Source organism: Carlito syrichta, unplaced genomic scaffold, assembly GCF_000164805.1.
Source record: "Carlito syrichta isolate Samal-C Ts95f unplaced genomic scaffold, Tarsius_syrichta-2.0.1 Scaffold316198, whole genome shotgun sequence".
NCBI lineage: Eukaryota > Metazoa > Chordata > Mammalia > Primates > Tarsiidae > Carlito > Carlito syrichta.
Genome location: NW_007260294.1, coordinates 452,857 through 476,226, shown reverse-complemented (window position 1 = coordinate 476,226; position 23,370 = coordinate 452,857). Strand labels below are relative to the sequence as shown.

The window sequence follows — 23,370 nt, the reverse complement described above, 5'->3', positions numbered from 1 at the left end:
CCCCTGACACCATTATCTTCCCTGTAAAACAACAGGTATGTCTCTACAATTTTCCTTCTTTGTTTTAGCTCTAAAGCAAGATTTTCTTTTCCCCATAAAAGCATATATTTGGCTTGACAGAGTGATGCCGCAACCGGTTCTTCTCTCTGCCTTTCATTAAAATGAATTCAAGAGCAGTCTGAAGGACTCATGTTTGGTCATGGACACGTGCCTCTCGTGCTTGTGTGAAGGCAACTTGAATACTGTGATTTAATGTCCATTCCTGGAGTTCATGTTGAGTATAAACAGAGCCGCAGATAGGCTTCCGGGTGCCCATCAAGCCCTCCTGAGTGGCTCTCTTGTGGCCTGGCTAGGAGCTCACCAGTTGCTGATCATGTGGTCGGGGCTGTTTCACATACACAGTTTGTTTGCTTTATTTTCAATAGTTACTGTGGTGCAAGTTGTGCCTAGTCAACTTGCCCAATTTGGGGAGTCCCACTTCACGTGTAAAACATGTTTTGGTTAACAAATTCCGAAGATATTAACTCCCATAGCCATGGTGCCGATGAGTGTAGATAGAAGCTGGAACTAAAATTAAGAGATTAACCTTGGGACTTTCTGTGAATGCTCTCATTAAGCCTGAGGACTGAAGTGAGTTAGTAAGTGGAAGGCGTTAACTCCTGTTCCCTTGCAGAGCGGGGGGCCATCTTCTCGTATTAGCCCCGGGCTTCTCTGCTGTATGGTGCCTGTTGGCTGATGTTCCATGCATTTCCACTCCAGCAGTAGAGAGTGAGAGGGGCCATTTGATTGAGAACTTCAGGAGAACATGCCTCTGCACACTGGACACAACTTTTCGATTAATTGTCTTTGGTGTATTAGTTTTTGTTTGTTTGGTTTGTTTGAGAAAGGGTCTGGCTCTGATGCCCAGGCTAGAGTGCAGTGGCACAATCGTAGCTTACTGTAACCTTGACCTCTTAGCTCAAGTAATTCTCCTGCCTCAACCTCCCGAGTAGCTGGGACTATAGGCACATGCCACTATTTCTGGCTAATTTTTTTATATTTTTTAGAGACAAGAGTTGCTCAGACGGACTTTGAACTCCTGACGTCAGGTAGCCTCTCAAAGCACTGGGATTACAGGAGTGAGCCACCGTGCCTGTCCTATGTATTATTTTTAAGTGCTTCTCCTTCCTTCCTCACTTTGTTACCCAGTGAGTCCTTTCCTCTTCTAGGTTCCGTATTCCTGTCTGATGAGCTTGTCTGTCTTCTTCTTTTCTCTGATTTCTCTTATTTTTCTCCATGAAGTATCACTGTGGTCAGACCAGGAACCCTAGGTAGAGTTTGGGGAGAAGCTGCCTGTTCTTGGGGAGAGACGGGTCAACCTGGTCCACTGAATCAGTTACTTTTGCTGCCTGGACAAGCAGACGGAGGAGCCACTTAGGATAGGTGGCTAGGCCCCAGCCAGGACGGAGCTACTGACATCACTGGAGGACACTGCCACCGCTTGTCTCATTTTGTCTACTGTCTTAAGACATATTTGAGATCAGATATTGGTGTTTTGAAATCATACTGTCATTTCAGAGTATTTATAGCTGTCTTAGGATAGTTTTCTGTTGCAATAAAAACCCAATTGCCACTGGGTGAGTAAGTAAAGGGACTAGACTGGCTCACGTAATTAGTAGATCAGGCCCAGGTGAGTCTGGGTGCTTACACAGTGTCATCCGGGCCCCTTGCTGCTGTCCCTCTGCTCTGGCCCTCTTGGGACTGGCTGCATCTATGGGAGACTCACTAACAGGAGGCAATGACAGCCACCAGCAGCTGCTGATGCTCGACCAATCTGGTAATCCTGATATAAAGAAGGCTTTACTCTCTCAGAAGGTCCAGCAGAATTCCAGGGGCTGATTCTCATGGTCCTGTCCTTCCCTGAGTCAGTCTTTGTCACTCTGTCCAGAGTTGGTCACATGCCACCCCTAGGCCTTTGCCTCAAAATCATGCTGCCTGAGTCTGGGGCAGGAGTAGTTTCTCACAGAAAACAAGGATGGGGTTTCCAGGAGAGGCAAATGGGTGCTGGGAAGGCAGAGCACACCCGAAGTCTACTATAGTAGGCCATAGAGTAAACATTCTGTGATATGATACTTAAGTCGCACGTAGTGTTTAATGAAATGTCCTTGGTATTAATACGCAGTCATGTGTCTTGACATGTACTTTATAAGTAAGTCTTGTTTCCAGCAGCTAGGTAGTGAAGCTCTCAGGTGATACCTGCCATATCTTGGAAACTCGCTCGGAGAGTGGTGCCAGCGCATGTGGGTGCTGGGTGGTGTTTGTAGGTGTTTTGTTGGTGTTTGTCGGTGTTTATTTTGTTTGAGACAGGGTCTGACTCTGTTGCCCAAACTGGAGTGCATGGCACCATCATAGCGTACTGCAACCTCGACCTCCTGGCATCGCGATGTCCTCCTGGCGCAGCTCATTAGTGGTGGCAGGTACTTCTGGACTGCCCCATCAGTGTTGGAGAGTGAGTGCACTCACAGCTCATGTCTCATGAACAGAGAACGCATGGCCCATGTCCACTGGTAGAGGCGCATGAGGTGTGTGAATGCGAATGTGGTGATCAGGCCAGACCCACAGAGTATGCCTCATGAACCAAAGGGGATATTCCAAACAAAAGAATTCTTCTCGACTCCCAGGACTGGCTCCGGTTCAAATAAAATTTTGTGTGGCTCCTAGGCAGCTGTGCCAGACTTCTTTCAGCTCTTAAACTATTTGATGTCCAAACATTCGAGAGAATGGGGGAAAAAGCCACAGGAAAAATTCTCATAGAACTTCCTGTGATGGGTCAGAGTTTAATCACAGCATATAATACAGATTTCCCTTTTATTAAAACCACAATAGAAAGGCAGGACTGTGTTTACAAAGTGCGTTGTTGGGGAGACCTTTGTAAGTTGTGATCTTTGGAAATCCCAGACCAATTGGATGTTATCCCATCCATCAGCTGGAGGCAGCTTGCCTGTGCAACAGATCCAGAACACAAGTTAAATTGAGAACATGAGCAGGAAGCAACCATTAAGAGCCACAATGGGTCGGATGCTGGCTTAGTTCACGGAGATGTTTTGTTATGAGGTCATCGCATCACTGGGACAGCTGGGAGGCTGAGAACTGGGCTGGCCAGCAAGGCTTGCTCCCTGCCCTCATCTGAGGTTGGGCAGTGGAATCAACAAGAGAGCTTACTTTATGGGATAGTTAGGGGCTTGGCCAGCCTGTGAGACAGTACCAACCTATCTGCTTGTTTTGTATTACATCTTGCACAGCTACACTGAATTAGAGCCTTAATAAATGTGGATAACCACTTTTCACACACCCTTTTGGGTTGCATTAAGCCCAGCTTTAATGGATAAATACTGAACAGCAATTTTCTTTTCCTCTAAAAGTCATGTGAGCTATTTAGTTCATACTCAAGTGTGATTACATTTTTCATATGGAACTGCAGTCATGCAATCCTTGAAATGGCATTTTTATGAATTTACTGAATATCTAGCAAACATGTTTTAGAGCATCTTAAAATGTTGGTGAACATGAGGAATCATTTAGTTGAAGTTATTTCCAGAGACCACGTTCAGATGTCCAGAGCCCTGCCTGGCGCTTCAGTTCTGCAAGTGTAGGGTTCTGGTCAGCCTAGCACATTCCCCACTGGTTTGTCTAAATACATTACCAATGGTTAACCTCCAGCCCAGTACCAGGGATCTTAGTTCTTGTTTAGCTCAGTGCTTTCTGTGAAACTTACTTTCTTTATTAATGCTTCTGTCTTCTCTTTATGGCCCACCACAGTGACTATTATTTGATTTGGAGTAATTCCAGAGGGAGTCATTGTAGATGAAAAAGCATCCTAAATGTATTATAAGATTTCTAAGATTAATATTTACAATTGTGGATTCAAAATGCATTTCTACCCATCGTGACTAATATAACTTAATTTTTACTACAATAATGTTTACTAAACATTAACCAAACTAGATTTGTCAGACAAAATATCAGAGTTTAGTATTTCCTCAGTTATTTTCTATGGAGTTCTGGGTCTAAAGGATGTTGATGTCTAACCAGCACTGAAGTCAGAAAGAGGAGTGCTGGCTGAACTTGGTGGTTCATGCCTGTAATCTCAACACTTTGGGAGGCTGAGGTGGGAGGATTGCTTGAACTCAGCAGTTTAAGACCAGCCTGGGCAACACAGCGAGACCGTGCCCCTACAAAAAATTTAAAAATAAGCTGGATGTGGGGTGCACACCTGTAGTCCCAGCTACTCAGGAGGCTGAAGTGGGAGGATCACCTGAGCCCAGCAGCTGGGGACTGCAGCGAGCCATGATTGTACCATTGTACTCCAGCCTGGGCAGCCTGAGACCCTGACAAACTAAAAAAATTAAAAAAGAAGGAAGGAAGGGTGTCCAGATGCTCCCAAAACTTGAACTTGCCCAGTACCCGCTGTGAATGCCTCATGAGAACCTAGTCTTCTTTGTGTCCCACATGATGGTGGCAACAGCACCTCAACAGTCAAGAGGATCATCTCCTCAGGCCCCAAACAGACCCTCCCTTCTTGTAGCACTCTTTCTGATGAATGCAAGTATATACACTAGAATTCAGACACAAAAGTCCTGCTCCACACACCATCATAACACGTTTCTTTAAAATTCCACTTTTTAACACGAGCACCTGTTCTCCAAGGCTTGTCGTCAGGATGATGGGCAGTGGCTCTGGGCACTCACCTTCCACATCTGATCGTCCCTGAACGTCACTCATGGGGTCTGACTGCTACAGGTGGCACCCGCGAATCTTAATATTCTAAAGACAGCTGTTCAACTCTGAGGAGCAGTGTGATGGGTTGATTGTGCCATGCAGAGAAAGCTTGAAAGTGCTTTCAAGCAGCAAGGCAGTGGCACCCCGGCAGGGCTGCCCACTCCCTTCTGAGACCACCACTGGGGGCAGGTGTAGCATTCAGCAGTGTTTAGGAGCATTTTATTCTCCAGTTACAACCCCATAAGAATTTTTTTGGTTTTAGAAATTACTGAAGTGTCTTACGTAGCTTACAAACATAAATGCAGTAAGAACTGGGGTTATTGAAATCATTGTTGACTTCAGGCAGTGATAAACGGCATCCTCTGTCATTAAATGCATTCATCATAGCAGGAAACATTTTCAAAGTGACGTTCAAGAAGCACAGCTGAATGGGGTGGTGTGGTCCAGTTTCCATGTTTGCATTTGATCTTAGTACCTGCCATTTGAGGCTCATTGCTGATTACAAAACTAGAAGCAACCACTCTGAAGAAGGCTGGTGACATGGAGCTCCTTTTTCTTCTTCAAAAGGAAGAAAAAAGTGAAGTCCATGGGGAGTAGAAAAACCTGGAATTTATCTATCAAAAAATCATGTGTTTATTTTCACATATTGAATCTTCAGTCACCTTCCAAGTGCTCTCTGTTAGATGCAATATGCCTATCAAGACACTTTCTCCACTGCTCAAAATCGTTTTTGAATTTGTCGGTTTTGATGCCTTTTAGTGCTTCTGCCATTTTTTGTTTTATCTCTTCCACATCGGCAAAACGTTTCCCTTTGAGGACTTTTTCATGGCGGGGTGGGAGTCGCTCAGGGCAAGATCGGGTGCATAGGGTGGGTAGGGCACAGGGGTCATGCTGTTTTTGGTTAAAAACTGCTGAACATTCAGCACAATGTGGGCAGGTGCACTTGTAAATTGTCCATCATGAAATGGACAAACGTGTTGAAAGAATCTCTACACGCAAAAAAAATTCACTGAAGCCGAACTCAGCCTCTCACAACAACGCTAGCTGGTCCACTAGAATACTTACCTAGCGGGGGAAGCCTGCACTACAAGGAGCTCACCCTCCAAAAGACAATTCTGTTTTTTGGGGGGCTGCCCTCATATATGGGTTTAATAGAAATAAGGTGGCTCAAGAAAGCCTGTGGATAAGTGTGAATTACCAAAGTGGGAGAGTCACTTTGATAAACTTCCCAAATGTTGCATGGCAGTAGTCGTGTCTTTTAGTGTAGGACTTAATATGGCTTATGGCTCTATCTTTTATTTATTAGGAGTTTTTACTTTATCAGAACATTCTTCCAGAATAAGTCACACGAGGGGAAACCACTAAGTTTATAAGTACATATTAGAGGTCAGAATATTTGGAAGTAGGTAAATGTGAGGAAAAAATTCAGGTGATTTTTGTAGATTTTAATGGAGTCGTAGAACTGCCCATAATTTAAACCAAGTGTGGATCTGGCTGTGAAGTGTGTGTAGTTGTTGATGGTCTGTCATTCACCCCACCAGATTTAACATACAATGTTTTCTTAGTTTCCTTTAAAGTTTGGTTTAGATTCACAGAGAAGTACTGAGTGCGAGCCCACAAGGGCCAGAGTAGATGTAGTGAGGGGGCTGCAGGCCATGTGCAGATGGGTAAGCGGTAGCTGGCCCTTGCCTCCGTGGTTGCGCTGCAGCTCATTTACAGTGTGCTGCTTTGAAAAGGGTCTTTATTCAGTTTTTTATAAATTAAAGAAAGTAATGTGAAAGCATTTTATCAGTCTTTCTTATTCTCTTTTTTTTGTTTTTTTTTTGAGTTGGAGTCCCACTCTGTTGCACAGGCTGGAGTACAGTGCATGCTCACAGCCACCACAGCTTCGTCCTGCTGGGCTCAGGCAATCCTTTCACCTCAGCCTTCTAAGTAACTGGAACCACAGCTGCACGCTACCACGCCCGGCTTATTTTTTGATTTATTGTAGAGATGAGGTCTCACCAAGTTGCCCAGACTGGTCTTGAACCCCTGGGCTCAGGCAGTCCTCTCACCTAGGCCTCCCGAAGTGCTGGAATTGCAGAGCTGAGCCACTGCACCCTGTCTTCTTAGTCTTTATATTACATTCCCATCAAGAAATTTTCATACAGCTTGTTTATGATCCATTTGTTTGATTCTTCAAACATTTGGTGAGAATCTGTTTGCCAAATCATATGCTGTGGTTGAAATTTAAAGGGAATGTTGTCCTTTGGCTTGAAAATTCTTTTAACTCCTGGAGGCTTTGTTTGTAAAACTTAAATTTTAACTTCATTTTAAGGTTTTGTAGAAGAAACAGGATTCACCCATCCAAACTTAATTATAATGTTTGTTTATCTGTCTTTTTTATCATTTAGGGACAGTATATCAGGTTTGTGCAAAAGTAATGGCGGTTTTGGACTGTGAATTTTAAATCATTATAAGTAGGCTCAAATACATCTATATTAATCAAAATAGGAACCATTATATACGAGACATAAGTCTGTTTATTCCTGCAGTGCAAAAATTCATGCTTTGGGACTCGACAAACTCTTGGAAAGCATTTTCTACATCCTATTAGTTGTGGAAGCATTGTCCTTGCAAAAAGTTGTCAAGATGCTTGAGGAAGTGGTAGTCGGTTGGCGGGAGATCAGTAAATATGGCAGAGGAGGCAAAACTTTGGAGCCCAATTTGTTCAACATTTGAAGCCTTGGTTGTGCAAAGTGTGGTTGGGCATTGTCAAGAAGAATTGGGCCCTTTCTGTTGACCAATGCCAGCTGCAGGCATTGCCTTTTTCGGTGCATCTTATCACTGTGCTAAGCATACTTCTCAGATGTCATGGTTTCGCCAGGATTCAGAAAGCTGTTGTGAATCAGACCAGCAGCAGACCACCAGACAGTGACCATGACCTTTTTTTGGCACAAGTTTGGCTTTAGGAAGTGCTTTGGAGCTTCTTCTCAGTCCAGCCACTGAGCTGGTCATTGCCAGTTGTCATATAAAATCCACTTTTCATCACATGGGACAATCCGATCAAGAAATGGTTCATTGTTATTGCACAGAATAGGAGAAGATAACACTTCAAAATGATGATTTTTTTTATTTTCGGCAGCTCCTGAGGCACTGACTTTTTCACCTTTCCAATTTGCTCCAAATGCCAAACGACCGTAGAATGGTCAACGTTGAGTTCTTAGGCAACTTCTCATATGTTGGAACAGTATCAGCTTCGATAATTGCCCTCAGTTGGCCGTTGTCAACTTCCAATGGCCGGCCAATATTCTTCTCATCTTCAAGGCGCTCTTCTCTTTTGCAGAACTTCTTGAACCACCACTGCACTGTACATTCGTTAGCAGTTCCTGAGTCAAATGCGTTGTTGATGTTGTCAGTTGTCTCCGCTGCTTTATGACCCATTTTAAACTCAAATAAGAAAATCACTCCAATTTTGTTTTTGTCTAACATCATTTCTGTTGCCTAGAATAAACAGCAAGTCATCAGCAAAAAATAAATAAATAAAGCAAGAAATGCACATTAAAATGATATATAACATAATCACATTTATTAAGGCTTTATTCCAATATCAAATGGCAAATTTCAATTCAAATACCGCAATTACATTTGCGCCAACCTAATAGCTTACCAATACCTGCATTTTCCCAAAAAGAAAAGATTCACAATGTTGATTAGCATGGTATTTGAAATTTGAGAATCAGCCAAGAACTTAGGCCCTTTTCTGGGAAATGATTTGACTTAGAAGGATAAGAAGGGTCTCTTAGAAATAAACTAAATTTCTCCATATTCCAACATACTTGTTTGCATAGACATGATTGTGACACCTTAGTTTACAGTACAGTCTCCAAAGAATGCTTAGTCTCTAATAATTGTTCAGCTATGAGCTACAAGGAAACATTTTGCCTAGACTGCAAGCTTTTGAAATGACCTCCACTGGCAAGCTCTACCTGAGGTCTTAACCAAGGAAGCTCTCCGAGCTGTCTCATGCGCCTGTTGTGTTTCCTTCTGTTTGTCCTCATTGCTTAGCCAAGGGCTTTGAGTACTCTCTCCTGAGCTTCCTTCTTGATGTCCAAGTGTCACCTCTCTGTAGGTATCTACATATAATCATGAGGAATGATCAGTACTGGCCTTTTTCTTCTTATTATGAAATTGAGGGATGTGAACAAGATTTGCATTCTTTGCTTTTGCCACCTACTTAATCTCTTTCTTTTTCCTCTAGGCTGTTTGATGTGTGCACGGTGTCACGGACAGACAGAGAAACCAAATTAACACTGGTGTTTGAACATGTTGATCAAGACTTGACCACCTACTTGGATAAAGTTCCGGAACCTGGAGTGCCCACTGAAACCATAAAGGTACCAAGCATCATCCTTCTGCTGGCCAGGCAGATTACCATGACGGGCTGTTGAGCAATGGTCTTCTTTTGTGAAAATTGCCAGAATTAGAGCTTTTAGAACTCAATATATCATTTAAAAATCAACTAAAGAAAATGTTCAAAGAATGGGGCATATTCCAGTTTATCAACTAAGTGGAATATGCAACATAACCACATTTATTAAGACTATTCCTTGACTGTTAGCCTTTTAATTTAAAAACTTATTAACATCATCTGTACCTGTCTTTTGAATTAAATTTGAGATAACTGATAAGAAAAAAAAAAGACTGTATTCCAATATCAAATGGCAAATTTCAACAGTTCAAAAAACTGCGATTACATTTGTGCCAACCTAATAGGATACTTTCTAGTTCACTAACTTTAGGGCTAGTTGAAAAAACCCTTTAGTTCTAACGTTGCAAAATATCTATTTGTACATTATCTCGGGCTAACTTCATATAATTTAGTAATTGTAGGTCAGCCTTTTCCTGCTGGCTTATTGTCTGTGAGGGACGTAACGGGAATTCACAACATGGCTTGAATCATGTGCACATTGTGTATTAGAATTGTCTACTGACTCCTGGACAACCTATTTTGCATACATCTGAAATATCAGTTGTCACGCCCGTCTATCTCTATTTTTATCATTCACAAAACATTGACAGAACACCTGAGTAGCAGATACTATGCCAGACTCTTGGGATTCAAAGATGATTAAGATATGCTTTCTGTCCATTGAGGAGATCAAGCTAGACGCAGTCTGTTGTCTAGATGTTCTTCCTCTGCTGTAGGAGAAGCTGTGCATGAAGTTTTGTGCATGAAGTCCTACTTGGGTTCTGCATAACTGGACTACCCAGTCAATCTTTTACATTTGCGGACGTCATGTGCAGGTCTTCATGAAGAGCTCTTTGTGTCTGTGAATTAGGTGGCTTAACTAAGCAGATTTCATACTTTATCTTTCATTGTTTAGAAATGTTACAGAATGCAGCATCATTCTAGAATGAATTAAGTAGCTGAAAATAATGTATCTTCTCAGCAAAGTAAGAACTGTCCTTTAGGGATAGCTGGATGACCATCCTCAGATACTGACACATTGAGAACTTGACACGTTGACTGATTAGTTCCTTTTGTTTTAGACTAAGACTGAGGATAATTTTCCACCTGGCTTTCATAAAAATACATTATTCTGAGCAGTGGTCCCCTTTCTCCCTGAGCAGTTTTAGGGACAGTATGGCCCTCTGGGTGTAGGTGTACCTGATGACCTCTTCTTGGTCCCCTCTTGCCCCCACACCCCTGTATCCTCCCACGTTCTGTTCCAGTCCTAGTTCTTCAATTCTTTTCTTGATGAATTTATCAAAAGCTCCATGTCCAGCATGCAGAGCAGGGTGCAGGCCATTTTCATACCCTCAGTTTTCCAGTCAGATTGGATGATGGCCACTCTCTGAATGTGACCCATAACTTCCTGCCATACGACCTCCTTCTCTGGCCATTTCTCTTGCTTCCCCCCACCAGTAGCTACCTGCCTCCGGCTGTCAAGTCCTATCTCATGTACCATTTCACAGACTCTTACAGTGGACGTGATCTCATTTCCCTCATGACACTTGTTCTGCGTATCTGTATCTCTTTATGGTGTTTTCTACCTCTGATTGTGATGACTTATGTCGAATCTTACGCATTCATCCTGTGTCCCAACGGTGCCTTGCACAATGATTTATGCACATAGGTACTCCATAAATAAGATGTATTGTCAAGCTTTTTTCAGACGTAAGTATTTCAAAATTATTTTTTAAATGACTTCCACCACTTAAACATAGACTATCAAAATAATCATTGGCTTCTTCTGATATGTTTTAGTTCCAAGTTACCTTGGGACATCATTTTTTTTTTTTTTTTTTTTTTTTGCAGGGGGACGAGGTACCATATATTTTGTGTCATTCGTGGCCATCTGCGTGGATCTTGGAGGGTACTGAGTGGAGTCCTTTGTGATGTGTCTGTCATGCTTGCTGCACAGACTCATCACTGCACCCCACCACATTGATAAGCTAGAGGGTGTGCTGGACAAGGCACCATCAGTCAGGAGAAGAAATGATGCGATAGGACATGCTTAAGAGTGAGCATGGAGGGCTGGGCAGGGAGAAAGAAGAGCAAGCAGAGGCAGTCAGCAGGGGGGGAGAGGGAAAGAGAGGTGTGGGGTGAGGGCTGAGGCAGGACTGGGAGAGGGGTGCTTGTCATCAGAAGCGTTTGAACAGTGTGACTTACTAAGCGTTAGGCGTTTTTCTGAGTTTTTCATTCGTCCTCCAGGAAAGGGAATAATGTCATTTCCTTCTATGTTGAGGAGGAGGTTCTCCTGGAGGCTGTTAAATTTCCCCAGCCACCAGGGTCAGCCCTTCCACGGGTCCCATAGTGACCAGATCTGCTTAGGGTGAGGAAGGGGTGGGGACCTCTAGTTACTGAAGGTTTGTGGTTAATGGTGTGTCCATGTTTTCACAGTAAAATAAAGCTGTCGTCAAATGAAATATTTCAGGCAATTAATTTGCATGTGAATGTTTTTTTCTCTCAAACCTGAAATCCCAGCACTTTGAGAGGTGGAGGCAAAAGTGAATAATTAATTGAACACTTTTTGCTAACTTAAAGGCTAACCAGAAGACTCCTCTTGTCTTCATTCTTAATTTTTAAAATTTCCTGAGCTATACTAACCTACTTCCCCTACTTATTAAATACGGGATTTTTTTTTTAATTTGAGTGTTTGTGACACTTTAAGTTCTATTGAAAACATAGATAATCATTTGAAAGCATAATAAAACCATCAAACGGATAGTTTTAGACTGAACATATAATTGATGCAACTTGATTTTTAATAAGCACGTGCCTCTTGCTTCTGTAATTGAGGTGTTCTGAGGATAGGAATGCAGGATGAACGTCTGCTGGTGGAAGGCTCCGGCCTGTTGGGTTCCGGTTAACTGAAGTTTCCAAGCACACTCAGAGAACAGAAACGCCCTGTGTTTGTGGAGGCTCCCCTGGAGGAGACTCTCACTAGATCAAGCAAATGTCATTATTATGAAAAACTTACTGGGAACACAGAAATTGGGTCTTTATGTAGAACACTTTGTTGTAGCAAGAGTTTTCTGACTTATATTTGTACAAATATTTATTGATGGTTTACTCTGTTCAGGAGGGGCCTGTGCCAGGAACTTAAGGGACACAAGACTGAATTAGCTGTGAGCCTGCACTCAAGTACTTTAGAATATAAGAGAAGAGAGGAAATGCACACAGGCGCGTGAGGTGTACATTTGCTATTCTCCAACCCCACAGTGTTTCCTGAGATGCTGTCACCTGTGCCATGTCTCATGTTTCCTGAGACCCTATTTCCCTGTCTCAGCCTGTCTCCTGAGGTGTTGTTCACCTGTCTCCAACATGTTTCTTGAGACACTGTTCGCCTATCCTCTCTGTTTCCTGAGACGCTGTTCACCTGGCCTCTCCCCATTTCCTGAGGTGCTGTCCTCCTGTCCCTCCATATTTCCTGAGGTATTGTTCGCCTGTCAGTGGCCATGAAGTCCAGGGTATTCTCGTGCATATTCAGGAAGTGTATTGTGTTGGGTGGGCTGTGCTGGATCAAACTGGGACCCTCATGTGACTTAGTAGATGTTGTGGGGTATAACCTTCTTGCTCACTATTTTATCAACATGTTTATTGGAAAAGCACACAGTGGCTTTATTTTTCCACCTAATTTATGTCACTTAACAGTTTTTCAAATGCATTTCAGTGCCATTTGTTTTTAAAAAATAAAAAAGAGATTAAGCCCCCAAAGCCTTATGTATTTGTAAACGTTGGAGTTGAGAAACCGCAGAGTGACTGCCCAGTGCTCACGTTAGACTTTAGTTAAGTGAGTGAAAGGGACAGGCCTGATCTGGAGATTGTCACTGAGAGCTCCTGGGAATGAAATAAGTCATGGTGGTTCTTCCCAACACTGTTAAATACACTTGTTCTAAATAAATAAATAAACACACGTGCATCGATGTCATTCTTCGTCTTGGGTTTCATCTTCTTCTTTGGTCTCTTTGTGGAGGTCCTACAGGTATGTCTGCTTCTGGTTGCTGAGGACGTGTACATAAGGGGCTGGCTGGCGCTGTACCATGAAGTCGGTCTTCTGATTCCACCTCTTGGCTTCTCACTGATATATCTTGCTTCCCTCTTTCTAATCCAGAATCTTATGTTTGGCTCTGTCTAATGGTGGAGGAGCTCTGTGCCACCTTTATTTAATTTCTGGTGGATCGTTTGAGATTGAATGTTGTCTTCCTGGACTTCCATGCTTAAACTCAGGAGGCAACAGTTGACACCTTAAGGATTGCTATTTCTTCTTTTAGGGTTCATGATAAATTTGGAGTGTCTGTGTTGAATAGCACTTTCCATTCGTGGGACTTTATGAAGGTAAAAGGGCTCTTTGATCTTTATTTTTCACTTTCGTGCTTTTTTCTGCCCTTTTATGTGAGAGGGTCAGAAAGAGTCGTAAATACATTCTCTCACCAATTCCTTAGTCACTTGTGACTGCTACCCAGAAAAAGAACCACGTACAGCAGGATATATATGGGGAGAGATGCTTATGAAACATACTCTCTGGTACGAGTTTTCTAAGTGCAACGCCCTCTGACGGAGCCATGCATTTGGTGTTTAGGCTTGCCTGTGTAACACCTCTCGTGTCCTAGGACATGACCCAGACTCTCAACTCTCCTGTGAACTCTCTGAGGATTTAGTATTGCTCCATGGACACTCTGTGATGTAGCATGTTTGATGCAGTTGGCCACACAATTTCACAAGCATGAGGCACCGAAAGGTTACAGAGACCAGCATCCTCTAAAACAAAACAGGGTTCTCTTAGCTCAAGACCATATGGCCTCTTCTGATGAGTCAATCTTGGAATACAAGTCTTATTTTATTTATGTATCTCTACGATAAGTGAATACTGGGGAGCTTGAAAGGGCCAGGAAAGCTCAAGGCTTACGTGTCTGTGTGGGTCATTTTCTCTGTGAATTAGATTTCATTTTATCTTCAATTGAATGTTTCTTAGGGATTTCTGTTGGTTGTAATATTTTCAGTAAGAGATAAAATGGACTATTAGGTTTATTTTACAAAACCCAGACTTCAGAGACTGACACACACTCTTAATAGCACCTGTTTTCTGCCTCTGGGAAGTATCTGTTTTCACAAATAATATCTGTGTGTGGTAAACAGTGGCACTGATGTCAGTGTGGGGTGCCCAGGGCTGGTTCATCTTTCTCAGTCTGACATAATGCAAAGTGACGACTGGCCCCTGCCCTGCAGATGAGGAGAGTCCCCCAGACCCTCTTCTCCCTTCATTCCTGCAGAAAGCAAGCTGCGGCCCCTCCAGGCTCCTGGTGGTCTCCACTGTGCCTGAATTACGAGCAGGTGATTTGCCTCATCTTTGCCGGACACAGAACAAATTAACATGAAAATATCGCTTCCCAGAAAACAAGGCAGGCTTGAATGCCCTGTTGCTGCTGGTCATTAGCCATCTGCCACCACCGACACTCATACCCTGTTTATCACATTTGAAATTCAGAGCAGATGTTGCATAATAAGGTGATCCCAAAAACAAGGCAAGAGATTCAAAGAACAAATGCTCCACCGTCATAATAAAGATCCTGGAAGGAAATTTTTTCAATCAAATGTCATGGCCAGACTAATTGAATAGACCATGCTTTTAAAAACACACACGCACATGTCTCCTGGTGTTTGATGCAAACTGCTTTTCATAGTGACAGGAAATAATTTTAATAGAAAGTGCCCATCTGAAAGATACCTGAGAGATCTGTTCAATGGCATCCCTTTTCATCAACAGAGAGGAATGTTGGTGTAAAGGACCTCAGAGGTTGATCATGCCAGTGTTGACTTTCCTACAAGGTGGGCCTCAACTCACAGCACTTTCCCCTAGACAGCACAGTTGGGGCTCTCAAGGCCTCCAGCTTGCCTGCCTGGGTTCCCAGACGGTTTACTCCCTTCTTGGTACTCAAGACCCTGTGATTCTACATCATTTTCCTTCACTGTCTCCTCTCCAACTACTTCATCACCTTAGCATCCCTGGGTACTGAAAAGTTGCCCAGCTTCCTCTCTACAGCATGAGCCAAGGGTCTTTCATGTTAGTTCTGTTGCCCTTCTGCATCAGTGCAGCATTTTATGGGGTTGGTTATTATAATGTTTTACCTTAATTGATTAATGCACATTCTAGACCTTTATTGTGCCTTATAAAGGGCATATCATTTATAGTATATTAGTGGTGGTGTTCAGAAGCATTCTGTTTTTTAAAAGGCAAGTATCTATAAGTTTGCCAGAAATGTGACCTATATTCTGTGGAGAGTCAGCTTTGAATATAATCTTTTGACTCAAGAGAAATGCTTTCTTTACATAAACTACAACCTGACCCCCCCAGTACTACTACCCTCAACTCCCACCCTCACCCCAGATGCATACCCATACTTTGGGTCTTTCTCTAAAGGAGATATTGATAAGCACGCATTAAGCAGCCAGCCTGAAAGTAGAGAGGGTTAAATTCAGTAGTGCCAGCACTTGCCTAGTGAGTGGGACAGGAGAGATGATCAAAAGGCCAGTTCATCAACAACTTGTGCACTCCAGTTTAGGGGGAAGTGTAGAATGAGTGAGCTTTAATGTATACTCCAAACTGGTAAGCCCAGATCTAAGCTTTAAAGGGAAACAATCTTAAGTGCTATCTGCCGTTCACTTACTAGTGATTTTCATTTGTTTTCCCCTCCCCCAGTCAGAAACACACATCGTTCCTTCTAGTATCTTTCGTTCCAAGGAAAAACTTGCAGTAACTCAAGGAACTTCTTCAGAGAGAACATTTTTAGGTAATCTAGAATTTAGGACTCTCTCTCAGAAGCAAATCCTTTTGCAGATTCCCAGCCCTGGCAATAGCTGAGAATGCTACTGGGAGGATTATTGGGGGAAAGGGACAGAGGGTGCAAACAGATGTTATTCTAATAACAAATATCACAGAGTTAGTTACTAGGCATTTTTAAATCCACAACAGGAAATATGGGTTTAAAAAAATCTAGTTTCTTTCTAAAGGCTCTGTAAGACTGACTCACTAAATAAATACTGACTCACTGAATAGACAAAGGACACTTAGATTAAGCTAATAGCAGATAAGCAAGAATCTCTTTAGAGAATGCTTCCTCACCTTAGACATCGACTCTGTTTATCATGTCCATTCAGAAGCTGCAGGTAGTGTAAGCCCATTTAGGTCAACATGGTGACAAACAGCAGAGTGAAGTTCTGCAGAGAAAGAGGGATAGTGCTCACCTAAACTTAGTGTGGGCGTAAACTCCCTGGTTCTGGTGCCTTTTTCCAGCCCTTCTTCCTCTAAGTGTTGGAGCATCCAAGGTTTTACAGTCAGCCCTCTTTTCTTCCTTGGCTGTGCTTTCTGGTCAAGTGATGTCATTAGTCCAGAAACTTTAAATATCTGTTCCCCGGCCTTACTCCTCATGCTCCTGATGCAGATATTCAGCCAAACACTTGACGTCTCTTCGCCAAAACACTGACCACGAATCCTCTCCCCACCTACCCGCTATTTGAACCCCGCAGATAGGCACCATTTTTGATGTCTTGCTGTCCTTCACAGCCTCCAACCAGTCCATCAGTAAGAACTTCTGGTTTTATCTCAGCATTTACACTTTGACACACTAGTCCAGCCCACCCAACCAGCTTCCTAATTCAACGCGCTGCTTGATGGACCATCCTCTGCGTAACCACCTGGGGACCTTAGTAAAGCAGAAACAGCTCTCTCACCCCCACCCCCACTGAAAACTTAACTTTACATGACCTGTAGAACATATTCAAAAGTCCCACGTTCTCTGGTAGCCCCAACCCTGCAGCCTGGCCTCCTCCCCCATTCTCAGCACCCTGCCTCTCAGCCTCCGTGGCCTTCTCTCTGTTCTCTTGTATGTCCAGCTCTGAGCATGGGTGTTAGTGGCAGGTTGTGTGGGGTGCACTGTGGCTCCTGACCCCTCATGTCCTCACTCCTCCTTGATCCCCTTAGTGACAACTCCACATGGCGTTCTGATTTATCACCTGATGCCACGTCGTCTTGCTTTATGCCCTTTGCAGCCCTTTCATTTTTATGTTTGCTGTTTATCTTCCTCAACCAGAAATGAGACTTTGAGTCAGGACTGTAGCTCCCTGCAGTATCTCCAGGCCAGCACACTGCACAGAATGCAGAGGACCCTTGGGAAACGTGTGTCTGCACCTGTACCAGATATTCACCTTCCGTTAACTCCAGAATGTGGGTGTCAGTGTCCCCGAGTACATGTGAGGGAAGGTCCTTTCCCAAAGATGGATTTCGACAATATCTGTACTAAGGAAAATAAGCTTTAGGTGTTATGTCTCAACACAATCACGTCTTTGTGCTGGGCAGGGACACTGGGATCATGCGTATTGTAACTGAGAATCTGCTTGTTTAGCTTGCTTCAGGTAGACTCTAACTACTAGCTGATCTCCACCAGACCTGTCATTTTCTCCCTTAATGTAGTACTGATTAAGTTCCATAAATACTAACTAAATTCCAGAAATAGTTCTTTCCCAAGGTTGGACTGTTAAATATGTATTATATTAAGAGGACCAAGTTCAATGAAGAGACTGATTGATGCCGTGAATCTTAGATTCTATCTTCGTTTCTCAGAGATATGTTTCTAGAAGGTACTTTGGTGGTTCTATGTGGTTTTTAATTTAAAGATAGCTTTCTGTAAATCCCCATTGTATGCAGATTTAGTCTCCATTACCATCATGAGAAGTACAAACTCCAAAGGGTTAAATTATCTTTTAAAATCTAATTTCAAATACTATCCTATATTTATTCATTTGGATTTTTATTATTCTCATCCAGAAATTTCAGATACTCACATGCATTGTGGCTTCTGTAAGTTTAAAAATCACTGTCCTCCAAGAGCAATTGCTTGCAGTTTACAGTATTCTCATCACTAAAGTTTAAATTAGTGAAAGGCAGATAGAGAAAGTATCCATCAGTTATTTAAGATAACATCTCATTCCTAAGCAGGGTGGAAAAGTTTAAACACTCCTTTCATTGCAATTATGAAACTAACTATTGGTTTTCCAGTAAATATTTGTTGAATGAATAAGTTTGTTCAACAAAAAGTTGTGTAATGCAGCCTTGCAAACACATAGTGCTAGTTGCAAGAATGCAACGTCTTCAGCATGTGAAATATTGGTGCAGTTGCCATTATTCTGCTCTTCCTCCTGTAAGAGCAAGATTCTCCACAGAGATCCACCCCTGTGGTGAGTGAGGTGACCATGGCCGGCCGATGGTGGAGTCACATATTTAACGAGGTACTTCACATCTGAGCACCAAGACACTTGAAGTCTTAGGAGGCAAAACAGAACTCCTTGACTGTTACTACACGCAACGGTCAGCTTAATTAGGATGCCTGGAAAGGAGACGAAGCCCCCCAGATTTCACAAAATGAGTTACTTTCTCCTTAAGGGTGTGCAGTCTCCGTGAGTGCCATGCTGTGTTCCTCCAGATATGGGCATTACTCACCAGCATAGCTGCCACCTGGGGTGCTCCTGTAGGTCCTGCCCCTACTGATTCCCCATTCCCAAGCATAATCTCAGGAGGGAGTATTCGTAAATGCCCTCTGGGGATGCAACTTAAGAAACACTCCTTTGCCACTTGACCTGTGACCCAGCGGGGACTGGAAGATGCCCCCCTCACATTCTGAGAACTGCGACCTCTGGAATGCTTGCTTGCCTGCGCGTAGGTCACTCCAGCCTGTCTGAAGGCTTAGCCAGTTGAAGCCCAGGTGAAGTCAGGTGTGGCATTTCACTAAAGTCACGTATGTATGAAACTTGTTTGAAAGCACTGAGGTTTTATCTTTAAGATGTTCTGTTGGAAAGCAATAACTCATTAGTAGGAGATATGAATTAAAGAGATGCTTAGGAATGTGAGAAATCTAACAAAAAATTCCTAACTCACCCAGAAATCTTTCCATTACCAAAAGCATCCACCACACATTATTATTTAATCTTTGAAAGTTACTTTTTGTTTCATTACACTAATAATTTCACAGTTTTCTGTGGTCTTCAGTTAGTAAATGATTACCAGACTTGCAAGTGTAATTGGTCAGAATTCCTAACCATGTTTTATAGGTAAGAAACCAAAAACTATATGAAAATTAAGAGGATCATAGTCATAGCTTTTTGGTGCTGACATCACTGCGGCCAAGCACAGCACCCTTTTTGAGGCTCATGTACTGGAAGCCATGAGTGCTCAGAATCTCGTTTTCTTCCAATTATTCTAAGTCCTTGACAAATACAAGCTAGTAGCTTTACTGATTTTGGTATATGCCATTGTCCACTGCTGTCCCTGAACATACTTGTTGATTTTTTCCTTCTTGGACAAAACAAACGAAAATATTTATCATTCTACTGAAGTATAGTCACAACACTTTTAGACTGGAAAGCTAAAATAGAATTGAGCAGAGATTGGGGATGCAAGGCATAGGCGGTTTTACTGTGACACAGTTCAGGAACTGCAGCATTCAAGGTTAAGTCTACATTAAGCAATCAGATGTAGATTGATCTGGAAATAATTATCCTCAAGTTAAGATGTTCTGTGAATGTGGAAGATATGGATTGAATCCTTAAAGCACTCCTTGGGGACATTTTAATTTCACTGCTGTCTCACCTCTTATCATTCAGACAAGAGCTGAGAAGTCCACCATCACCCATAGCTGTGTTTTTGCACAAACTAAGATGGTGCAGAAGTTATAGGTGAGGGCCCACTTCCTCTGTCAAGAGATGTTCCAGATCGGGAGGGTTGGGTCCAAGAAGAGGGAAGAGATAAACTGGTGATCCAAGGGAGAACTGATGGACTGAGTCCCAGGAAAAGGGAGAGATTTGTGTCCTGTAAATAAACCCCCAGTAACTTTCTTACAAGTGCATGATCATGCTGAGTAAATATCTGAAACACATTGCTAACTATTGTTTCCCCCTTTAGGAGAATTACTCTAGTATAGCAATTTATCTTGTAAACCTCTGGTCCTTTAATGTTTCAGCCAGATATTAAAGGTGAGTTGATTTACGTCTATTGTGCAAAACTACGCACAACACAGAGGACATCAATATCCACTAAGTTTTGTCTTTGATATCATCTTTCCTAAACATTGCCACTGTACTAACAGCCCTGGATATGCATCTTATCTTTGCTGCGAGATCTTCCTGAAAACACTTGGGAACTTGGAAAAACACAAGCTACATTGGGATAAATTAAGAAAAGGCTGTATTTGGTGTCCTCCCAAGTGAAGAGATTTACACAAGCGTCACACTCCCAGAGAAAGAGCTTCTTTTCTGTTTCAGCTCCACCATCACTTTCTTCACAGTTTCACCGGACTTCTTACTTTATTTATCACCAAGTTGCGTAATTAACATATGGTTCATGTTATTGATTTCTCAGGTTTCAAAGTAAAATAAATTGAGCTTTCTTCCGCATTTAGAATATACAGTTTTTTTAAGGAACTCTAAACAAAGACATGCATTATTTGTGAGTTGGAGAGCAGCTGCCAGAAAATAGAAAATTAGGAATGGAGTCATGGGTGAAAGAATGGAGACACTGTGCCGAGGTAACCCTTTGTACAGAGAAAATTTTCCTTAGAGAAGAGACAGCTGAGTTTGCTTGTAAATTTTGCTAGAAACAGGCCTGATTTAGTAACTTTAGTGCTGGTTAGGAGGCTGAGGACAGCACTTTCAGCTTTGGATACGATGCACGTGGCCTCCTTTATGATTTGTGTAAAGTCTGAATACTTTATAGTTTCAAAAGTTATGTGTGTATGAGGGAGTTTTAATTTTTTAATGATAGAACAATATATAAGTAAATATTTATCAGATTTTGGAGTAGAGTTTTTAAGTGTGAAAAACGGTAGAAGGTATCACAAAGGAAATGATTCATGCATTAGACTGTAAAATTTAAAATATTATAAATAAAACTAAAAAGCAAATGATAAAATATTTGCAAAACGGATGGCACAAGTTTAATATCCTTAATATAAAAAGTTCTTACAGACTACTAAGAAAAAGAAAATTACCCAATTTTAGATATGAATTGAAATATGAACAGACACTTTTCAAAGATATACATAGACACAGAATGGCTGGTAAACATGTAGGAGAAATGTTCAGCTTCCCAAATAATTAGAGAAATACACATTAAAAATAAGGTTAAGTCTACATTAAGCAGTCAGATGTAGATTGATTGGAAATAATTATCCTCAAGTTAAGATGTTCTGTGAATATGGGTGGTATGGAATGAACCCTTAAAGCACTCCTTGGAGACATTTTAATTTCACGACTGTCTCCTTAATTCAAACTAGAACTGAGAAGTCCACTATCACCCATTGCTGAAGACCTAAGTGTTTAGGGTGTGATTAAATAAGTTACGAAAATTCATCTTGTGGAATGAATACATTTCACAGAATGTTTCAAAAGAACTCATATTTTTAAATAATTGCCTAAAGAAATACAAGATCCAAATTGTATATATAGTGTGATCCCAATTTGGGAATTTATTTTAAATACATGTGAAGAAAAATGAGCATGAAATATACTAAAATGCTAACAGTGTGTATTTCTGTCAGAGTAGTATGGGTTCTTCATATTTGTGATCTGAAATGAGTATGTTCTGCTCCTACATTAAACTTTATGAAATTCCCAATAATTAACTGCTTTCACCTACAAAAGTGACAGTTTCATATGATTCAACTCAATATTTTTGTACTCCAACAAAAGAGGGTTTTAACATATATTTTAATAGGGAATGTCCTCTCTTACAGAAAAGTTGCAGTTCTCACATCTGGACTTTTTTTATAGCCCAGCATAAGAATTCACAACACAGTGTTACATCCTTTGCTGTTAAGCAACACAATAGGACTGATTTTGGAAAATAATCAATTGTCAGTTTTTAATGTATAAATTAAAGGAGCAAAAAAAAAAAGATAGAAGTTTTGTAATAAGACTGACACCATTGTTACCTCCTTTCATCTTGTCAACAATTCATCATTAAATAGTACAGCTGGGCTATGAAGAAGTTTTGCTTTACTGTAAATGAACGTAATCACTGGCAAGTCGTAAATTTTTAAATGAATGTCCACATGTAGACTAAAGTAAAGTAAACCCGTTTTGACTGCAGTGGCAGGGACTGATATGGGGGTTTCTTGAACAGTCTCTGAATTTTCAGTATTTTTTACTTAAAATCAGCTGGCAGTGTTCTTGTTAATATGAGCCCATAGCAACTACATTATATACTTAAAAAGCAAAGGCTTTTTAGGAAGTGATTGTTATTCTGTGCCTGCTAAAAAAGGAACGTTTCTTTTCAAATCCTGGATTGGCCTGGTGCAGGGATATTGCCTGTGAATAGATAAGACATTATGAATGCTGAACTGGCTTAATGAAGGGGTTTCAGATGTCTTTCCAATTTTTCCTGAAGTAAAATATTTAACTTGAGACTCGAAACGCTATTGGCAATCTAGACAACCTGCACTTCTTCACAATTAAGTGGGGGATGGAGGGAGAAGGGATGCCATACAAGGGAGATTGGATGTATGTTCTTATCATTTTCACCTTTCCTTTTTGGCCTTCCGAACATACGAAGGTGAAAATAGACCAGTGTGGATGACAGTAGGTGAAAATTGTTGAGGACTCGTTGCTTACACAGAGATTCATGCAGCTCTGGACATGCCCTGTTGGGTTTACAAAACTGGCACCACACAACAAAGTAAAAAGCTTTGCTCCCAGACTGCACCGTCTCCACAATAGGGTTGCTGTGTTTCTGCTGGCGACGGGAGCCTATGCACTGTCAAAGCAGCCGCTCTTAGGGCAGAAGCATGAGTCCTGGGGCTGACCTAGCGGGAGAGTCCCCTCCGCAGACTCAGAGACCATTTAGCTGTCTCTCCTCCAGCCAGAATAGTGAGGTCCCAACCTTTGCTGACGGGGGAACGTGTTGTACAGGAAAGTGGGCTGGAAGATCTTCGCCATGTCTTTATTAGCCACAGGAAGGCCATGCTAAGGGTCTTGCTCTCCTGTTTCTGGTACGAGGCCCCCAGGAAGCAGAGCTGGAACTGTGCTATCTCCAGCTGCTCACTGGTTGCCTTGTAACACACGATTCAGAGTGTTCCAAT

General features: G+C 42.0%; 1 protein-coding gene across 1 annotated transcript in view; it reads left to right on the top strand.

Annotated features, from left to right (window-relative positions):
• The first annotated feature begins 2,422 nt into the window (after positions 1-2,422).
• The window catches only part of LOC103276439 (cyclin-dependent kinase 6), a 185,554-nt gene continuing 164,606 nt past the window's right edge, over positions 2,423-23,370 (top strand). Inside the window, exons 1-3 of the mRNA XM_021706895.1 lie at positions 2,423-2,488; positions 7,152-7,177; positions 8,999-9,134. Coding sequence (XP_021562570.1) covers positions 2,423-2,488; positions 7,152-7,177; positions 8,999-9,134 — 228 coding nt within the window. The remainder of the gene's footprint in view (positions 2,489-7,151; positions 7,178-8,998; positions 9,135-23,370) is intronic.